Source organism: Bos javanicus, chromosome 10, assembly GCF_032452875.1.
Source record: "Bos javanicus breed banteng chromosome 10, ARS-OSU_banteng_1.0, whole genome shotgun sequence".
NCBI classification, from domain to species: domain Eukaryota; kingdom Metazoa; phylum Chordata; class Mammalia; order Artiodactyla; family Bovidae; genus Bos; species Bos javanicus.
In genome coordinates, this window is record NC_083877.1 from 91,865,522 (window position 1) to 91,882,747 (window position 17,226).

General features: G+C 37.7%; 1 protein-coding gene across 11 annotated transcripts in view; it reads right to left on the bottom strand.

The window, feature by feature from the left end:
• Positions 1–17,226, bottom strand: part of CEP128 (centrosomal protein 128) — a 475,959-nt gene that overhangs the window by 429,250 nt on the left and 29,483 nt on the right. For all 11 annotated transcript variants that reach the window (XM_061429611.1, XM_061429609.1, XM_061429607.1 and 8 more), the window contains 2 exons: positions 1,379–1,505; positions 58–176 (listed from right to left, as the gene is read on the bottom strand). In XM_061429611.1, coding sequence (XP_061285595.1) covers positions 58–176; positions 1,379–1,505 — 246 coding nt within the window. The remainder of the gene's footprint in view (positions 1–57; positions 177–1,378; positions 1,506–17,226) is intronic.

The following is a 17,226-nucleotide window of genomic DNA, read 5'->3' on the forward strand; positions in this document are numbered from 1 at the left end:
GTTAGTCATTTAAACAGAAATAGGAAGAATACAGACTACAGAATGGGAACAAAGTACCTGGCCCACGTCATCAGTCTCCGGAACAAATCGGACACCAGTTTTGGACCTATTTCGTTTAATACCCTGTTGATCCCCATAATCCTTGAGAGGTGAGGTAGGCGGAAAACGGTAGCTCTCTTTACAGAAGAAAGAAAAGAGAAAGGATTAAAAAAGTAAGAAGCAACAATCTAAACTTTCACTCAGGAAATACGTAACAGACCTGGATATGCACATGTGCCCTTAACCCACACTATTTCCCACAGACAATCACAAACAAATCTTGCTGTGGCCGTAACATTCCACAAAATTGGCACTTATGTTGCTCTTAAAGCCGATAAAATGAAAACTGAAGTGACCTGAAAATAGAACATATCAAAAATTCTAACTAGCTATAATTTTCAAGGAAGCAATAGAATATTTTCTCTTACATAAAAACAGTAAGTTGCTATAAAAATAACTTCTATGATTCCCCAAAATAATACTAAAAATACAGAAATTTTCAAACAACAAATTATCTAAAATCTGAATGGTGTTTACAAATCAGTATAAATGAACTAAACTACATAAAGAAAAATAGCCAACTGTGATTTTTAGTCATTATCATGACCAGTAACAATATTAACAGTGCAAGCTACTAAAGTTCACTCTAATTGCCTCTCTTCACTGCAAACTTTTACAAGTTTTCGCTATTCAAACATGAACCTCAGAGCTGTAGGAAAGGATGTGTATGCTCAGTCGCTCAGCTGTCTCCGACACCTTGAGACCCCATGGACTGTAACCCACCAGGCTCCTCTGTCCATGGGATTTTCCAGGCAAGAATACTGGAGTGGGTTGCCACTTATAGCAAAGTATAAGTAAGGTTAATTACAGGCAAACTCAGCGTTACCACCTTTTGTGCAGCCACTGAAATCTAGCTGCACAGAAAGGCTACAACTCCCCTGTTCTTACCACTGTCACGGGGCATTTCATAATGAGACATCTGAAGAACTATGAAGCCAAGAGAAGACTTACAATCCAGAAAGTACACCACACAGAAAATCCTATTTGTGTTTCTTTTGACTGGAGGCAGATAATTAAATCAAAGTTTTGTCAGGTAAAGCTTTACATGGTCTACAGAGCCTGAGAAGAACCAAAGTAACAGACTCAGAATATCAAAGTCCCATTGAACATGTTTCAAAATATTCACTGTAAAACTTTGTATCTTCTAGCACCTTATTTGTAGGATTTTAAATATGGGTTACATTTGTCTAAATACTACATGTCCTCAATATGTACTTCAGGAAGATTTTTAAGACAAAGAAAAGAAAGAAAAAGTTTTCAGAACATCTGAAAAATTTACCTGTCACAGTGACACCATCGAGGTCACTTGTACTCAGACTTGTAACAGAAATACTTCTCCCTCCTGAGTTTCTCGACAACCGTTGACTCCGCAGTTGGCCTATTGATTGTTCCAAGCTTTCTTTTAACTAAATTAAAGAATATAACGAAAGGAGATTTATTCTTCTTAAACTTCTAAATACAAATACCCTACAGATTTTTAAAGCTATTTCTGAACTACTGGTGTTCCTAAAGAGAATTTATATCACAGAAAATTCTGAACTAAATTATGTCAATAGAAATATAAAAACAGTAAACATAAATATTTTAAGAGCCAACTCTAATGTGGTTTTAAATACCATCTGTCCCTACCTATTCCATCTTTGTATTACCAGAATACAAAAGACATGTCTACTAACTGAGGGTTTACAAAATCAGATGGATGTTCCACCCATGCTTAGAAACATAAAAAGGCCAACATCTGAAAAAGAGAAAGTTTTCTTCCGTTCTAAACACTCCCTCAGAAGCCCCAGATCTGTAACAAACAGGAAAATGAACAGTTGTCAAGAGTGACTGCCGTTATGAAAAAATGTGCACTGCCCAACTCTGCACCAGAACATCTCTTTCACTCATTCAAAGACTTCAAATCCCAGAAAACCACGTGGTCAGATGTTAGACTATTAGTACGAACTAGGATCACAGTTGTCCAAATGCTCTCTTCAGACCAGCAGAGAGTTAACCAGCAGGGGAAATAAGATGGCATCTTTTTAGACCTAAAGAGCTACGACAAACAAAAACACACTTAATACTGAGAATAACATCCAGAGCTTTACAGAGCTATCGACCTAAAAAGAGGATTCAACTAAAATCTGAAGGAAAAAGACTAAACCTAAGGAAGATCCACATCCCATGAATTGCTGAGAAACTTCTGGTCCAGGCATTTTAGCCAACGGTGAATAAAAAAATAATATTAATAAAAATAATGTATGAATCCAGAAAACAAATTATCTATAACTCTTTAAAGAGAATGTCAAAATAAAACAAGTGATGGAAAGGAAAGGGCTTCCTAAATCCAGCCAAAATTAAAGGTAGAACATCACTTATGGAGGGATAAGTTGGTTTCCTTGAGAAACTCTGCAGAAAGAAAGTAGCTTCGGCTGAAGGAAGAGTACAGCTGAAACAGAATATGAGTCACAAATGAGCAAATCCTTTTCCATTTTGCTTGTTCGGCTATAGCTCTTCTGGAGAATCAAGGTTAAAATAGCCTGGATTAAAAGGAACAGTGCTAGAATTTCAAGAATGTATTTGTATTGCCACTCTCATTTCTGGAAAAAAAAAAAAAAGATAAAGCTAGTATTTCCATACCCTCTGCTCCCTGCTTCTCTACACTGGGGTGTGTACGACACCATCCTGCCTGAACATTCACCAGTTCAAGGGCCCAGACTATCAATCCAGGGAAATATACTGATGAAGCCTGGGAGAACTAAGGTCTACCTGGAGAGTAATTAACACACATATAAAATGAAACTAAGTTTAACATACAGGTAGATGAGAGGTCTTACATAGAGAACTTAGAATAGCATATCAGTAATCCAGGACAAGAATAAAATTGTACAATGTTAAAATGAAAAACTTCAAATCCAAATTATGATACAAAAAAAGGAACTGAAAAGGTAAAATGTCTTTAGATCACACAAATTAGTGACAGAATCAGTTCTACCAAGGTTTCCTGTGTTTATTATCTGTATCTTTACAAGCTAAGCCTGATGTCAGTATCCTCTTTTTTCATAGCTTATTTTTTTTAATTGAAGTAAAGTTGATTATATTTTTGGAAGCAGAATCAGCTGACATTTCTAATCACTGCATCTTTTGGAAGGTAACCTGTCTTTTATAGCTCTGGCTGTCTTTAAGATTTTTCTCTTTGACTTTGAGTGTCAATAGTTTTACAATGATATGATTATGTGTAGTCTTATTTGTGGCTATTCCACTTCTGACTCATAGAGATAATGGAATCTGTAACCTGATGTCTTTCATGTATTGTAAGTCTTCAGTCACGTCTCCTCATTTCTCCTGCCCCTTTCTTTCCGGCCCCCTTCCCTTCTCCTCTTCCTCTCCAACCAGCTGCATTCAAGTGATACCGTTTTACCAAATCCCATGGGTCATCCATGCTCTCCTCTCCTCCTTTCATTTCCCCATTTTTCTTTTTGAATATATTTTGCTGGTCTATCTCTCAATTTATTAATTCTCTCTTCAACTGTATACAAGCCACTACTTAATCTATCTGCTGATGTTTTCTTTTTCCTAATTTACTTGTTTGCTTATTTTAGTTATATTTTTCAGTTTCCATTAATTTTTTTCTGGTTACACCAAGTCGTAGTTGGGTACACAGGATCTCTGATCTTTGCTGCAGCAAGCAGGATCTCCATGTGAGGCATGAGGGACCTTTAGTCACAGCATGTGGGATCTAGTCCTCTGAGCAGGGATTGAACTCAGGCCTTCTACATTGAGAATATGGAGTCTTGGCCACTTAACTATCAGGGAAATCCTTGTGATTTTCATTTGATTTTTTGTCTTTTAGAGTTTTCAATTCTATGTCAACATTCTCAATTTCTTGAACAGGTTAATCATAGTTACCTTATAGTTCATTACAGGTCCTCTTTTTCCCTTGCTTTTCAGTCATCTCTTGCACTTTCTTATGCCTGAGTATTTTTTAATCATGTGACAGACACAAGAAAAACTGTGGAGTTAATTTAAAGCTCTGGATTGATGACACCTTCTGTCAGAAGGGATTTGGTTCTGCTTCTATCAGAGAATCAGCCTAGGTCACCAGGAAACCCAAAGCGCCTTAATTTGTTAGAACTGAGATGGCCAAAGAATTGATGCTTTTGAACTGTGGTGTTGGAGAAGACTCTTGAGAGTCCCTTGGACTGCAAGGAGATCCAACCAGTCCATCCTAAAGGAGATCAGTCCTGGGTGTTCATTGGAAGGACTGATGTTGAAGCTGAAACTCCAATACTTTGGCCACCTGATGCGAAGAGCTGACTCATTTGAAAAGACCCTGATGCTGGGAAAGATTGAGGGCAGGACGAGAAGGGGACGACAGAGGATGAGATGGTTGGATGGCATCACCAACTCAATGGACATGGGTTTGGGTGGACTCCGGGAATTGGTGATGGACAAGGAGGACTGGCATGCTGCGGTTCATGGGGTTGCAAAGAGTCGGACACGACTGAGCGACTGAACTGAACTGAGATGGGTCAAAGCTGGGCTTCCGACCCCATCAGCACTGTCAATTATTTTCAATTTATCACTGCTCTTATTTTCAGTTCACCATTTTCCTAGGTTATCGCCCTTTGGGGTCTCAGTCAAAAGCTGGAGGGTTCCTGAACTCCAATTCTGGTCCCTCCAGCCTCTTTAGGTCTATCTATAGCTCTAATCCTATCCACTTCTAAGCCACCTCGTTTCGGATCAGCTACTGCATTGACAGAGGAGGAGTCCCAAATGCAGGACTCTTCCTTCCAGACTTCATTTTTTGCCAGATCTTGACTATTATATTCCCCACTATATTGGTAGTTTTCTAATAGTTTAGTAAAATTTTTTACACTTTTTAACCTTTTCAGTTGTTCTGCACGGGAGAGTTGATCTAAAATAATCTCATCAACAAATGCCAGAAGCAGAATTTGCCAGCATCCTTTTTACGCTTGCTGTGCTTAGTCCCTTCAGTCGTGTCCAACTGTTTGCAACCCTATGGACCTCAGACCACCAGGCTCCTCTGTCCATGAGAGTCTCCAGGAAAGAATACTGGAGTGGGCTGCCATGCCATTCTCCAGGGGATCTTCCCAACCCAGGAATCCAACCTATGTCTCATGTGTCTACTGCATCACAGGCAGATTCTTTATCCACTGAGCCACGTGGGAAACCCATTATGTGGGTTTATTTGCTAACAAATCCTGAGCTGTAACTAAAAGCTGATTAAGATGATGAATTTACACACACACACAAACACACACACAATCCCTGCTAACAACAAAAACTCACCATGGAACATATGGGAAAATATTGCAGAACAAGAGAAATGATACATTACTCCCAAAATCTAGGAAGAATAACAGATGTTGTAAAGTTGATCATTTCAGAAATAAAATAAAAAGTTAAGACAAAGTATTTGGCAACCTCATTTTAAAACTCTCAAGAGATATGCCATATGCCATTGAACAGATGAACTAGCTAATATATAAAGATCAAAAAATGAACTGTAAAAGGTAAAGAGGTTAAAGATTTTTTTTAATCACTCCTGCAAACATCACAGCAAAAACAAGTCCTCCACCTAAGACACAAACTAAATGTAATAAAATTTACAACTACACTTAAAGTAGCAATAAAACAACAGACACCACACAAAATCTAGTCATGATGTACAAAACCAATTTGCTAACTCCTAGAATAAAAAACAAAAAGATATAAAATTTCTTTTAAATTCCTTAGAATTATAACTTCTAATTATGTGCAAAAGCAGATAAAACTCAAAATTACATAAAAGCAAAACACTAAAAAAATTCTATTTAACATTAATTTACTATGATGGATGATGCTGTTTTGCAGAAACTAAATCAGTGTTCCACATAGACTACTGTACTGACTGCTATGGTCCAGATTCTAAAAGTTTATCTTGGAAACCTCACCACATACCAATGTTGATTCTATTTCCCCCATTGCAGAACCGGCATCATAGAACATGACATTTTTTCACTTTAACTTGACATAAATACACTATTTACATATTAGGTCTTCTTTCATCTCCATTCAATTGAAATCAGGCAAAAATAACTGAAGCAAGACGGAGGGGTCATGGTGAAGAGTTCTGACAAAACGTGGTCCATTGGAGAAAGGAATGGCAAAACACTTCAGTATTCTTGCCTTGAGAACCCCATGAAGAGTATGAAAAAGCAAAAAGATAGGACACTGAAAGATGAACTCCCCAGGTCAGTAGGTGCCCAATATGCTACTGGAAATCAGTGGAGAAATAACTCCAGAAAGAATGAAGAGACGGAGCCAAAGCAACAACACCACCCAGTTGTGGACGTGACTGGTGATAGAAGCAAGGTCTGATGCTGTAAAGAGCAATATTGCATAGGAACCTGGAATGTTAGGTCCATGAATTAAGGCAAATTGGAAGTGGTCAAACAGGAAATGGCAAGAGTGAACATTTTAGGATTTAGGATTTAGTGAATGCATTTTAGGAATCAGTGAACTAAAATGGACTGGAATGGGTGAATTTAACTCAGATGACCATTATATCTACCATTGTGGGCAGGAATCCCTTAGAAGAAATGGAGTAGCCATCATAGTCAACAGAAGAGTCCAAAATGCAGTATTTCGATGCAATCTCAAAAATGAAAGAATGATCTCTGTTCATTCCCAAGATAAACCACTCAGTACCACAGTAATCCAAGTCTACACCCCAACCAGTAATGCTGAAGAAGCTGAAGTTGAACGGTTCTATGAAGACCTACAAGACCTTCTAGAAATAATAACCAAAAAAGATGTCCTTTTCATATAGGAGACTAGAATGCAAAAGTAGGAAGTCAAGAGATACCTGCAGTAACAGGCAACTTTGGCCTTGGAGTATAGAATGAAGCAGGGCAAAGGCTAAAGAGTTTTGCCAAGAGAACGCACTGGTCACAGCAAACACCCTCTTCCAACAACACAAGAGATGACTCTACACATGGACATCACCAGATGGTCAATACCAATATCAGATTGATTATATTCCTTGCAGACAAAGATGGAGAAGCTCTATACAGTCAGGAAAAACTGGGAACTGACTATGGCTCAGATCATGAACGCCTTATTGCCAAATTCAGATTTAAATTGAAGAAAGTAGGGAAAACTATTAGAACATTCAGATATGACCTAAATCAAATCCCTTACAATTACACAGTGCAAGTGACAAATAGATTCAAGGGATTATGTCTGATAGACAGACTGCCTGAAGAACTATGGATGGAGGTTCATGACACTACACAGGAGTCAGGGATCAAGACCATCCCCAAGAAAAAGCAATACCAAAAGGCAAAATTGTTGTCTGAGGAGGCCTTACAAATAGCTGAGAAAAGAAGAGACGCTAAAGGCAAAGGACAAAAGGAAAGATATACCCATTTGAATGCAGAGTTCCAAAGAGTAGCAAGGAGAGATAAGAAAGCCTTCCTCAATGGTCAATGCAAAGAAATCAAGGAAAACAATAAAATGGGAAAGACTAGAAGGCATTGGCAACCCACTCCAGTGTTCTTGCCTGGAAAATCCCATGGACGGAGGAGCCTGGTAGGCTGCAGACCATGGGGTTGGACACGACTGAGCGACTTCCCTTTCACTTTTCACTTTCATGCATTGGAGAAGGAAATGTCAACCCACTCCAGTGTTCTTGCCTGGAGAATCCCAGGAACGGAGGAGCCTGGTGGGCTGCTGTCTATGAGGTCACACAGAGTCAGACACAACTGACGTGTCTTAGCAGCAGCAGCAGCGATCTCTTCAAGAAAGTTAGAGATATCAAGGGAACATTTCATGCAAAGATGGGCACAATAAAGGACAGAAACAGTATGGACCCAACAGAAGCAGGAGATATTAAGAAGAGATGGCAACAATACACAGAAGAACTATACAAAAAAGATCTTCATAACCCACATAACTATAATGGTATGATCACTCACCTAGAGCCGGACATCCTGGAATGCAAATCAAGTGGGCCTTAGGAAGCATCACTATGAACAAACTAGTGAAGGTGATGGAATTCCAGTTGAGCTATTTCAAATCCTAAAAGATGATGATGTGAAAGTGCTGCACTCAATATGCCAGCAAATTTGGAAAACTCAGCAGTGGCCACAGGACTGGAAAAGGTCAGTTTTCATCCCAATCCCAAAGAACAGCAATGCCAAAGAATGTTCAAACTGCTGCACAATTGCACTCATCTTACACACTAGCAAAGTAATGCTCAAAATCCTCCAAGCCAGGCTTCAATAGTACATGAACCATGAACTTCCAGATGTTCAAGCTGGATTTTAAAAAGGCAAAGGAACCAGAGATCAAATTGCCAACATCTGATGGATCATAGAAAAAGCAAGAGAGTTCCAGAAAAACATCTATTTTTGCTTTATTGACTACGCCAAAGCCTTTGACTGTGTGGATCACAATAAACTGTGGAAAATTCTGAAAGAGATTGGGAATATCAGACCACCTGACCTGCCTCTTGAGAAATATGTATGTAGGTCAAGAAGCAACAGTTAGAACTGGACATGGAACAACAGACTGGTCCCAAATAGGAAAAGGAGTACATCAAGGCTATATATTGTCACCCTGCTTATTTAACTTATATGCAGAGTACATCATGAGAAACGCTGGGTTGGAGGAAGCACAAGCTGGAATCAAGACTGCTTGGAGAAATATCAATAACCTCAGATACACAGATGACACCAGCCTCACGGCAGAAAGCGAAGAAGAACTAAAGAGCCTCTTGATGAAAGTGAAAGAGGAGAGTAAAAAAGTTGGCTTAAAACTCAACATTCAGAAAACTAAGATCATGGCATCCAGTCCCATCATTTCATGGCAAATAGATGGGAAAACAATAGAATTGTTTATTTTGGGGGGCTCCAAAATCACTGCAGATGGTGACTACAGTCATGAAATTAAAAGACGCTTGCTCCTTGGAAGAAAAGCTATGACCAACCTAGACAGCATATCAAAGGTCTATATAGACAGCATATCAAAGGTCTACGTAGTCAAAGCTATGGTTTTTCCAGCAGTCATGTATAGGTGTGAGAGTTGGACTATAAAGAAAGATGAGCACTGAAGAATTAATGCTTTTGAACTGTGATGTTGAAGAAGACTCTTGAGAGGCCCTTGGACTGCAAGGAGATCCAACCAGTCCATCCTAAAGGAGATCAGTCCTGGGTGTTCATTGGAAGGACTGATGCTGAAGCTGATACTCTAATACTTTGGCCTCCTGATGTGAAGGACTGACTCATTGGAAAAGACCCTGATGCTGGGAAATATTGAAGGCAGGAGGAGAAGGGGACGACAGAGGATGAGATGGTTGGATGGCATCACCAACTCAATGGACATGAGTCTGAGTAAGCTCCCGAAGTTGTTGATGGACGGGGAAGCCTGGCATGCTACAGTCCATGGGGTCAGAAAGAGTCAGACACAACTGAGCAACTGAACTGAACTGACCCAGTAGAAATAAAAATAAAACTCAGCCACTGAAATTGAATGGCAATACTTGTTTACAAGGTAGTTTATTCAAATTGTTAAGACATTCTTTTAAACAAACAATTCAAGTTGAAAAATCTCTTTCTAGTGACAGATGAAATAATTTGGGCATCAATAAAAATACTAACTACAATGGAATAAAGCTGTTCCAATACACCTAAGTTCGTAAGTTAATGATACTCAAAAAGAAAAAAAAAAAAAACGTCATTGGTCACCAGTAGGGAACGCTAGGGAAATAACTCATCATTTTGGAAAGGAGTAAATAAATTATAAGCTTTCAGATTAACAATATAAGAGCAAATTTTAAAAACTCTCATCAACATCTCTGAAAGGCCTCTGACATCTCTATTTGAAGGTCTAATTTGAGACAAAATATAAGTCAAGCTCAGTGAATTGAAATATATATATATATATTGCACATATATATAAAACTCAGAAAGACTGAGTATACTGCAAATCAAATATATGAAGAGAAATCACCTAGGCAGCAGTCGCACTCCATATAAGGGGTGTAATCATTAAAAACATCATGATTCAGAAGAACCAGAAGAAAGCCCGTACTTGCCTCAACTGTACTACTTCTGCATCTGCTCCTGTTGACCTATTTCACAGACTAACATTTTATTTTGAGAATGAAATAACATAATGTATGTAGAATAATTAGAGCAATGCCTAGGGAGGCTCAGACAGTAAAGTGTCTGCCTGCAATGCTGGAGACCGGGGTTCAATTCCTGGGTCGGGAAGATCCCCTGGAGAAGGAAATGGCAATCCACTCCAGCACTCTTGACTGGAAAATCCCATGGACGGAGGAGCCTGATAGGCTACAGTCCATGGGGTCGCAAAGAGTCAGACACAACTGATCTACTAGCTACTACTACTAGGGAAGATTAGTTTGTCCAGTAAATGGTAGTTTTCATTGTGATGATTACAGATGCTGAATGTAAGAGCAAACATGAGTGAAGAAATGGGATGTTTTAATCTAAAGAAACTCTTCAGAAAAAGATCATTCCCTAAAGACTCACTGAATTCCTCTGTACATCTACAGACTCTTAAACAGCAAAACTGCCACTATTCTCACTCTCAGCTATTTCTTTTTTAACTTTTTATTTTATACTGGAGTATAGCTGATTAACAATGTTGTGTTAGTTTCAGGTGTACAGCGAAGTGATTCGGTTATCAGTGAAGTGACTTGGTTATACATATACATGTATCCATTATTTTTCAAATTCTTTTCCCACTTAGGTTGTTAATAACATTGAGCAGAATTTCCTGTACTATACAGTAGGTCCTTGTTGGTTAACTATTTTAAATATATTAATAGCAGTGTGTACATGTCAATCCCAAACTCCCTAACTATTCCTCCCCACCACCCTTCCTATATCTTTATAACCCCATGTGTAACTCCTCCATAATATAATTCAAATTTCATTTTAGCATTATCAATTTTCGTTTCTTTGCAACACTTTCACCTTTTTGACCAATTCCTTTATTATTATTATTTATTTTTATAAATAGCAAGGTTTGTCACTGGAATAGAAGGGAAGTATCACAATCATACTTTTCATTGTCTGCAACCAATCAGCAACAAACTTCAAAAGCAGCAATTTGTTATTTACACAGTAAGGTGTGGCCTGAAGAGCTAGCAGCAAAGTTTCTCCTTTTTTGCAGTTACTCATCATTAATACAATGTTGTGTTAATTGAAATTTGAATTGTATTGTTTAAGGACGGGTGTTATTTTGACCACATAGGAGTAATAAAATTCATGCACATCAAAACCATGCAACAAGGACTGTCTTTACTTTTCAGAGTCCTCAAAAAGCTACTCCATGCATTCAGTGAAGGTGTTACAGCTGTATTCAGTGGAAGAGTTACGCTCAACTTCACCTCACCTGGGACTGGGACTCTGGTTTGTTTCTTTCAGTGAAAAAATATATATATACTGACTTTCCAAAATTCATTAATAACTAAACCTCTTGACCAGTCTTTGGGAAGGTAAGGTTTCCAAGCAACAGTAAACAGCTAAGAAACTAGGCACCAACTCCACACACAGTATCAAAAATGCCTATGAAATAAATCATATTAAGTAAAATTTGCCCTCAGTAAGACAAGACGAGAAAAGGCAAAGAGCCACAAGGATTAACTTCCATGGTCAACTTATAGTTATTGATACTAATAAGCAGTGTATCTCACATACTCACATTCTCAACAAAATTAAGCTCATTGAACGAGAGGGGAAAAAAAACTATCTACCATTACTTTCACAAAGAGGAATTTCCATAATAAAGTAGGAATAAAACAAAAATAAAATAGGAACAGTAATTACTCACACATAAACACAATAGGTAACAAATATTCAAATAATTAGCTTACATACAAATGAAAAACACAACTTAAAAAAAAAAATCAACAACGACCTTGGTAAAAATTCTAAATGTTGCAATTCAAGTGAAGTGAAAGACGCTCGGTCATGTCCGACTCTTTGCGACCCCATGGACTATACAGTCCTATACAATTCTATACTATACTATACAATTCTCTAGGCCAGAATACTGGAGTGGGTAGGCTTTCCCTTCTCCAGGGCACCTTCCCAACCCAGGGATTGAACCCAGGTCTCCCGCACTGCAGGCGGATTCTTTACCAGCTGAGCCACAAGGGAAGCCCGTTGCAATTCCAAGTAGGCTTAAACTGTGGAAACCATTAAAGATCCTATTTAGTTTCTTCAGATACTTTCTTACTCCAAATTATCCTTTATTTTCATACTAGGAAAACACACATCCCCTAACACAGATTATACAGAAATGCATGCAAATCTAGTCATGTATAGGTTAAGTGCATCCACTTGGCTGCATGGATGAGCAGAAACTGGAAGCATGTGAATATTTCATCTAACCATTTACCCTGGTTTCACCTGAAAGTAAAGTCAGTATTTAGCAAACATTCACAACGAATACAGCACAGGTGACTATGGAGGCAGTTCATTCATGTTGTATAAAAAAGAAAGATTGAAGTACTTGATTTACAAGTGTAAGGTCAACTTGGCAAAATCCAGGGCAGAAGTAGAGGCAGAGAAGAGGTGATGTCAAAAATTTTGTCCAACATAATAATGACAGCCATGGGCACACCAATTAAGTGCTTTCTACTTGACTTTCCTTCACTGACTGTTTGCCCACAGAATGTCAAGGTTGACCTGGCAATAGACTGCAAAATAGATTGGCTGTAGAGTTAATTTTATCAGCTCTCCTTTGGTCCCTTACAGCCTATTTATCTTCTACTATTAACACTAGAACAAAGAGAAGGAGGAGGGCAGAAAGAAGAGGTGGAGGAGGTGAGGCATTTTATAAAATTAGAGTGCAAATTTATGGATTCCATATTTTTCCAGTCCCACCATCTGTTGCTGAAATGTATTTTTTAAATGGCTGCTGCTATCTTTTTCATTTATCAAAAAGATCATTATCTCTGCTATCCCTAACCTCTCTGCACATGCTGATTTATGGAAATATAAGTCCACACAAATACTTTTCAAATTTAGAAATCCCCTTTATTTATGTAACTATTTTATTTTTAAATGAAATCTCATATATTCAAAGCCCATACAGAACACATATTCTAACCACAGTTTTTTTTAATTTTTTAAAAGTACTTCCATAAAATATTTGTAATGTTATTAAATAAGCATGCATGAAAAATGGAATGTACTTTTAATTGTACCTTATTGTATTTTGGGTGGACAGGCAATATAATCATGGGGCAAAAGCAATATTACGTATGCTGCTAGTACGCTAGTATTGAAGTGAAAATAATCAGGTACACTTATCGCTGTGAATGTTATAACACATTGTTGTTTATAGTCACAATAATATACAAAAGAAACTTAAGTTAGACCCAATGAATTCCAGGAAAGTACTGAATGCCTATAATGTGCTGTGGTGATTTAGTCACTCAGTCGTGTCCGACTCTTGTGACCACATGGACTGCAAACTGCCAGGCTCCTCTGTCCATGGGATTTCACAAGCAAGAACACTGGAGAGGGTTGCCATTTCCTTCTCCAGGGGATCTTCTCGACCCAGGGATGAACTCACATCTCCTGCCTTGGCAGGTTGGTTCTTTACCACTGGGCCACCAGGGAAGGCCTGCCTAAAATACCAAGTACAATATTAAGAACACAGCCAACACTTGAAGATAGGGATTACTTGATGAATTAAAGAAGTAACAAGAACATAAAGGTTTAACAAGAGTCTAAAACAGCATGACTACTTCAATAAATGTTAGCTCTATAAGGCATATATAATTATGTTCAGTTTTCAGATGATTAAACTCAAGTTCAGAAAGGTTTATTAACTTGCCCAAAATCACTGAAGTGGTTTCTAGTGGAAAAAGTTCAGGATTCAGTAATAAGTCTGACTCCAAAGTCTACAGTTTTCCACTAGTTTCAAAGCAAAATTTTGTAAAAAAAAAAAATTCTGTCTAGTAGTTTCACGGGAAACTTGGCAATAAAATTTTAAACATAAGGGTCTAAGAACCTAACTCCTAAGATCTGAAATATATTAACAAAAAGAGGGTTCTAACAGAATTCAGTTGTTCCATTACAATTTCTTATCCAGAAACTCTTACTACTTAACACTAAAGTCGTTAAAAGTTGGTACAGTTCTCACCTTTAGGGCAATTATCAGAACTCAGCCAGAAAGAAAGGTATGAGTACCTTTGGCTCTGGAATATTACAAGTAGCTCATGTCTGGCTCCAAAAATCTAACATTATCCTTCTGGGCTGTCACTATGTATATCTGACAACTGAAACCCACTAAAAAGAAGAAAAACCTGGACTTTGTTACGTAACATTCAAATTTTTCCAAAGTTCATATGCCAGATGGTAACAGTCTATTATTCCCAAAGGGAAATTTGAATCAGAGTGCTTAATTTGAAGAAAAATGACCTGTTAATACATGCCTCTAAGGTCTAATTTGACAGTATTATATTTTAACCAATCTTTACCTTAAAAATGTACTTAGTAAATCTAATGATTTGAATTAAGAGAACTGTATCTTTCCTTTATATGGAGTATTAACTACTTCAGCCTCATCAGCTACAGTCCAAATTTCTACTGCAGAATGTATTAACTTTCCATGTTGAACATTCCTTAAGGGCATTCCATTTCTATAACATTAACATAAAAAACAGACCTGTTCTCTCATGAATAGTAACATACAGTCCTAGAAATATCCTAAACACTAGGCAATTCAACTGTACTATTTAACTCAGGAGTACAATATATTCCAAATCTTCCCAGTAAACTTGCAAATAAAACTTTGCCATAGGGCTTCCCTGGTGGCTCAGAAGGTAAATAATCTGTCTGCTATGCAGGAGACCCGGGTTTGATCCCTGGGTTGGGAAGATCCCCTGGAGGAGGGCATGGCAACCCACTCCAATATTTTTACCCAGAGAATTCCATAGACAGAGGAGCCTAGGAGGCTACAGTCCATGGGGTTGCATAGAGTCAGACACGACTGAGCAACTAACACTTTCATAACATAGGTTCTTTTTGGACCAAATGTTCTCAGACTTCCAAAAAAATTTACAGCATGAGAAATAACACAAGATGACACCTCCTTAAGTTCATAAAGTTCACTGAACCCAAAGATCCTAAATCATATCATCCAATTTAATATGGCTTGTTGGCTGCTATGGCTACAAGAAAGGCTAGTTAGAAAAAAAAAAAAAAATCAACAGTTATCACTTAGGAAGAAGAGGGAAGGAAACTTGCAGAATCCACCACATTGCCTTAAGTGGCAGCTAGAACTGCCAACTTTGACAAGCCTTCAATGCCAATCCAAGCTCAGCACCAGACTCCCTCCCATTCTGTTTCCACATTTGTTCCATCTAACTCTCATTCTGGACATTGTACCAGAGGTAACCTTAATGACTTGTATGACGATGGGCTTTGGATCTTCAATCAGTTAAGATAACCTCCAAAATCTAGTTTATCAATGTAAATTATATTACTCTTCAAACTTGGAATCCAAAATCCCAATTTTCAGAAAAAAAAAAAAAATTCACAGCATCATGAAAACATGGGTAACCACAAATGAATGACAGGAACAAACCCTGGTGCTGGGTTTGGGGATAATGTCCTATCCTTGGCTCTGTCACTGACTTACTGTGAGACTATGCAAGTTAGTGACCATTCCATGCCCCAATAGCATCTACCCACTAGGACTACTGAAACAATTAAATGAGTTTCTACCAAAAAAAAAAAAAAAGAAAGAGCCTGTAAACTAAACTTAGGCAGAAATTCCCAAAGAGGTAGGTGCTGTTTTCCTATGAAACACCACACACCCATTGCCAATCCTCTAACACTGCTCAACTCTTCACAGAGCAAGACCTTCACATATAATAAGCAAAGAATTACATTTAGCGTTGGAATAAAGATTCAAGAAAACAATAGCAAAATCATGTACATTTCAAGAAAAAGTAGTCCAAAAATTGACTGATCATGACTCTTGACCCTTACAAAACCAACAGAAATAATTCCCACAATTCTCTTGTTTGAAGAAATCATCTCAGGAGGAAAACATTGCACTGAATATTTATATTGTCTCTCACTCACTGACAAATTATGTTCACAAAACTAAATCTCAATAAAATAAATATATAAGTTTATATACAGTTGACCTTTGAACAACATGGGTGTGAACTACACTAGTCTACCTATATGCAGATTTTTTTCAATAGTAAATAGCACAGTATCGCATGATCCAAGGTTGGCTGAATCCACGAACACAGAACTGTAAATATGGAGAACTTCAGACAGGGAGGAAACTCAGACACCAAGAGCCAACTACAAGTTATACACAAATTTTCAACTGCATGGAAGGTCAGAGTCCCAACCTCCGTGTTGTTCAAAGGTAAACTATATATCACTTACATCCATTTCCTGAGATTTAACATTAGTATCATTTATAAATCTAAGTTAATAATAAAAGTTCTTATCTTACCTAGAGCAGAATAGCTGATCTCATTTCCTAGGAAATCTCTTATATGTTAAAAGAGAAATGCTAATTTCAATTAGACAATGGATATTTAACATGGAGAAAATTCTTTTAACAGTTGAACAATGGTTAAAATGGATTAACCAAAATTCAACATCTATTCATGATAAAAACTCCACGCACCCTAAGCCCATGCTCTGTAACAAAAGAAACCACCACAATGAGAAGCCCGTGCTATGCAACCAGAGAGTAGACCTCACTCTCCCCATCCAGAGAAATCCCACACAGCAACGAAGACCACAGCCAAAAATAAATAAATAAAATTTTAAAAAATAAAATCACCTCTAAAACAAAGAAATACTCAGGAATAAACCTGACCAAGGAGGTGAAAGATTTATATGCTGAGAACTATAAAACATTGATAAAGAACTGAAGATGACAAAGAAATGGAAAGATATACCATGCTCTTGCACTGGAATAATTAATATTGTTAAAATGGCCATACAACTGAAAGCAATCTACAGGTTTAATGCAAATCCCATCAAATTACCCATGACATTATTCACAGAACTAGAACAAATAATCCTAAAATTTATATGGAACCACAAAAAACCCATAACTGCC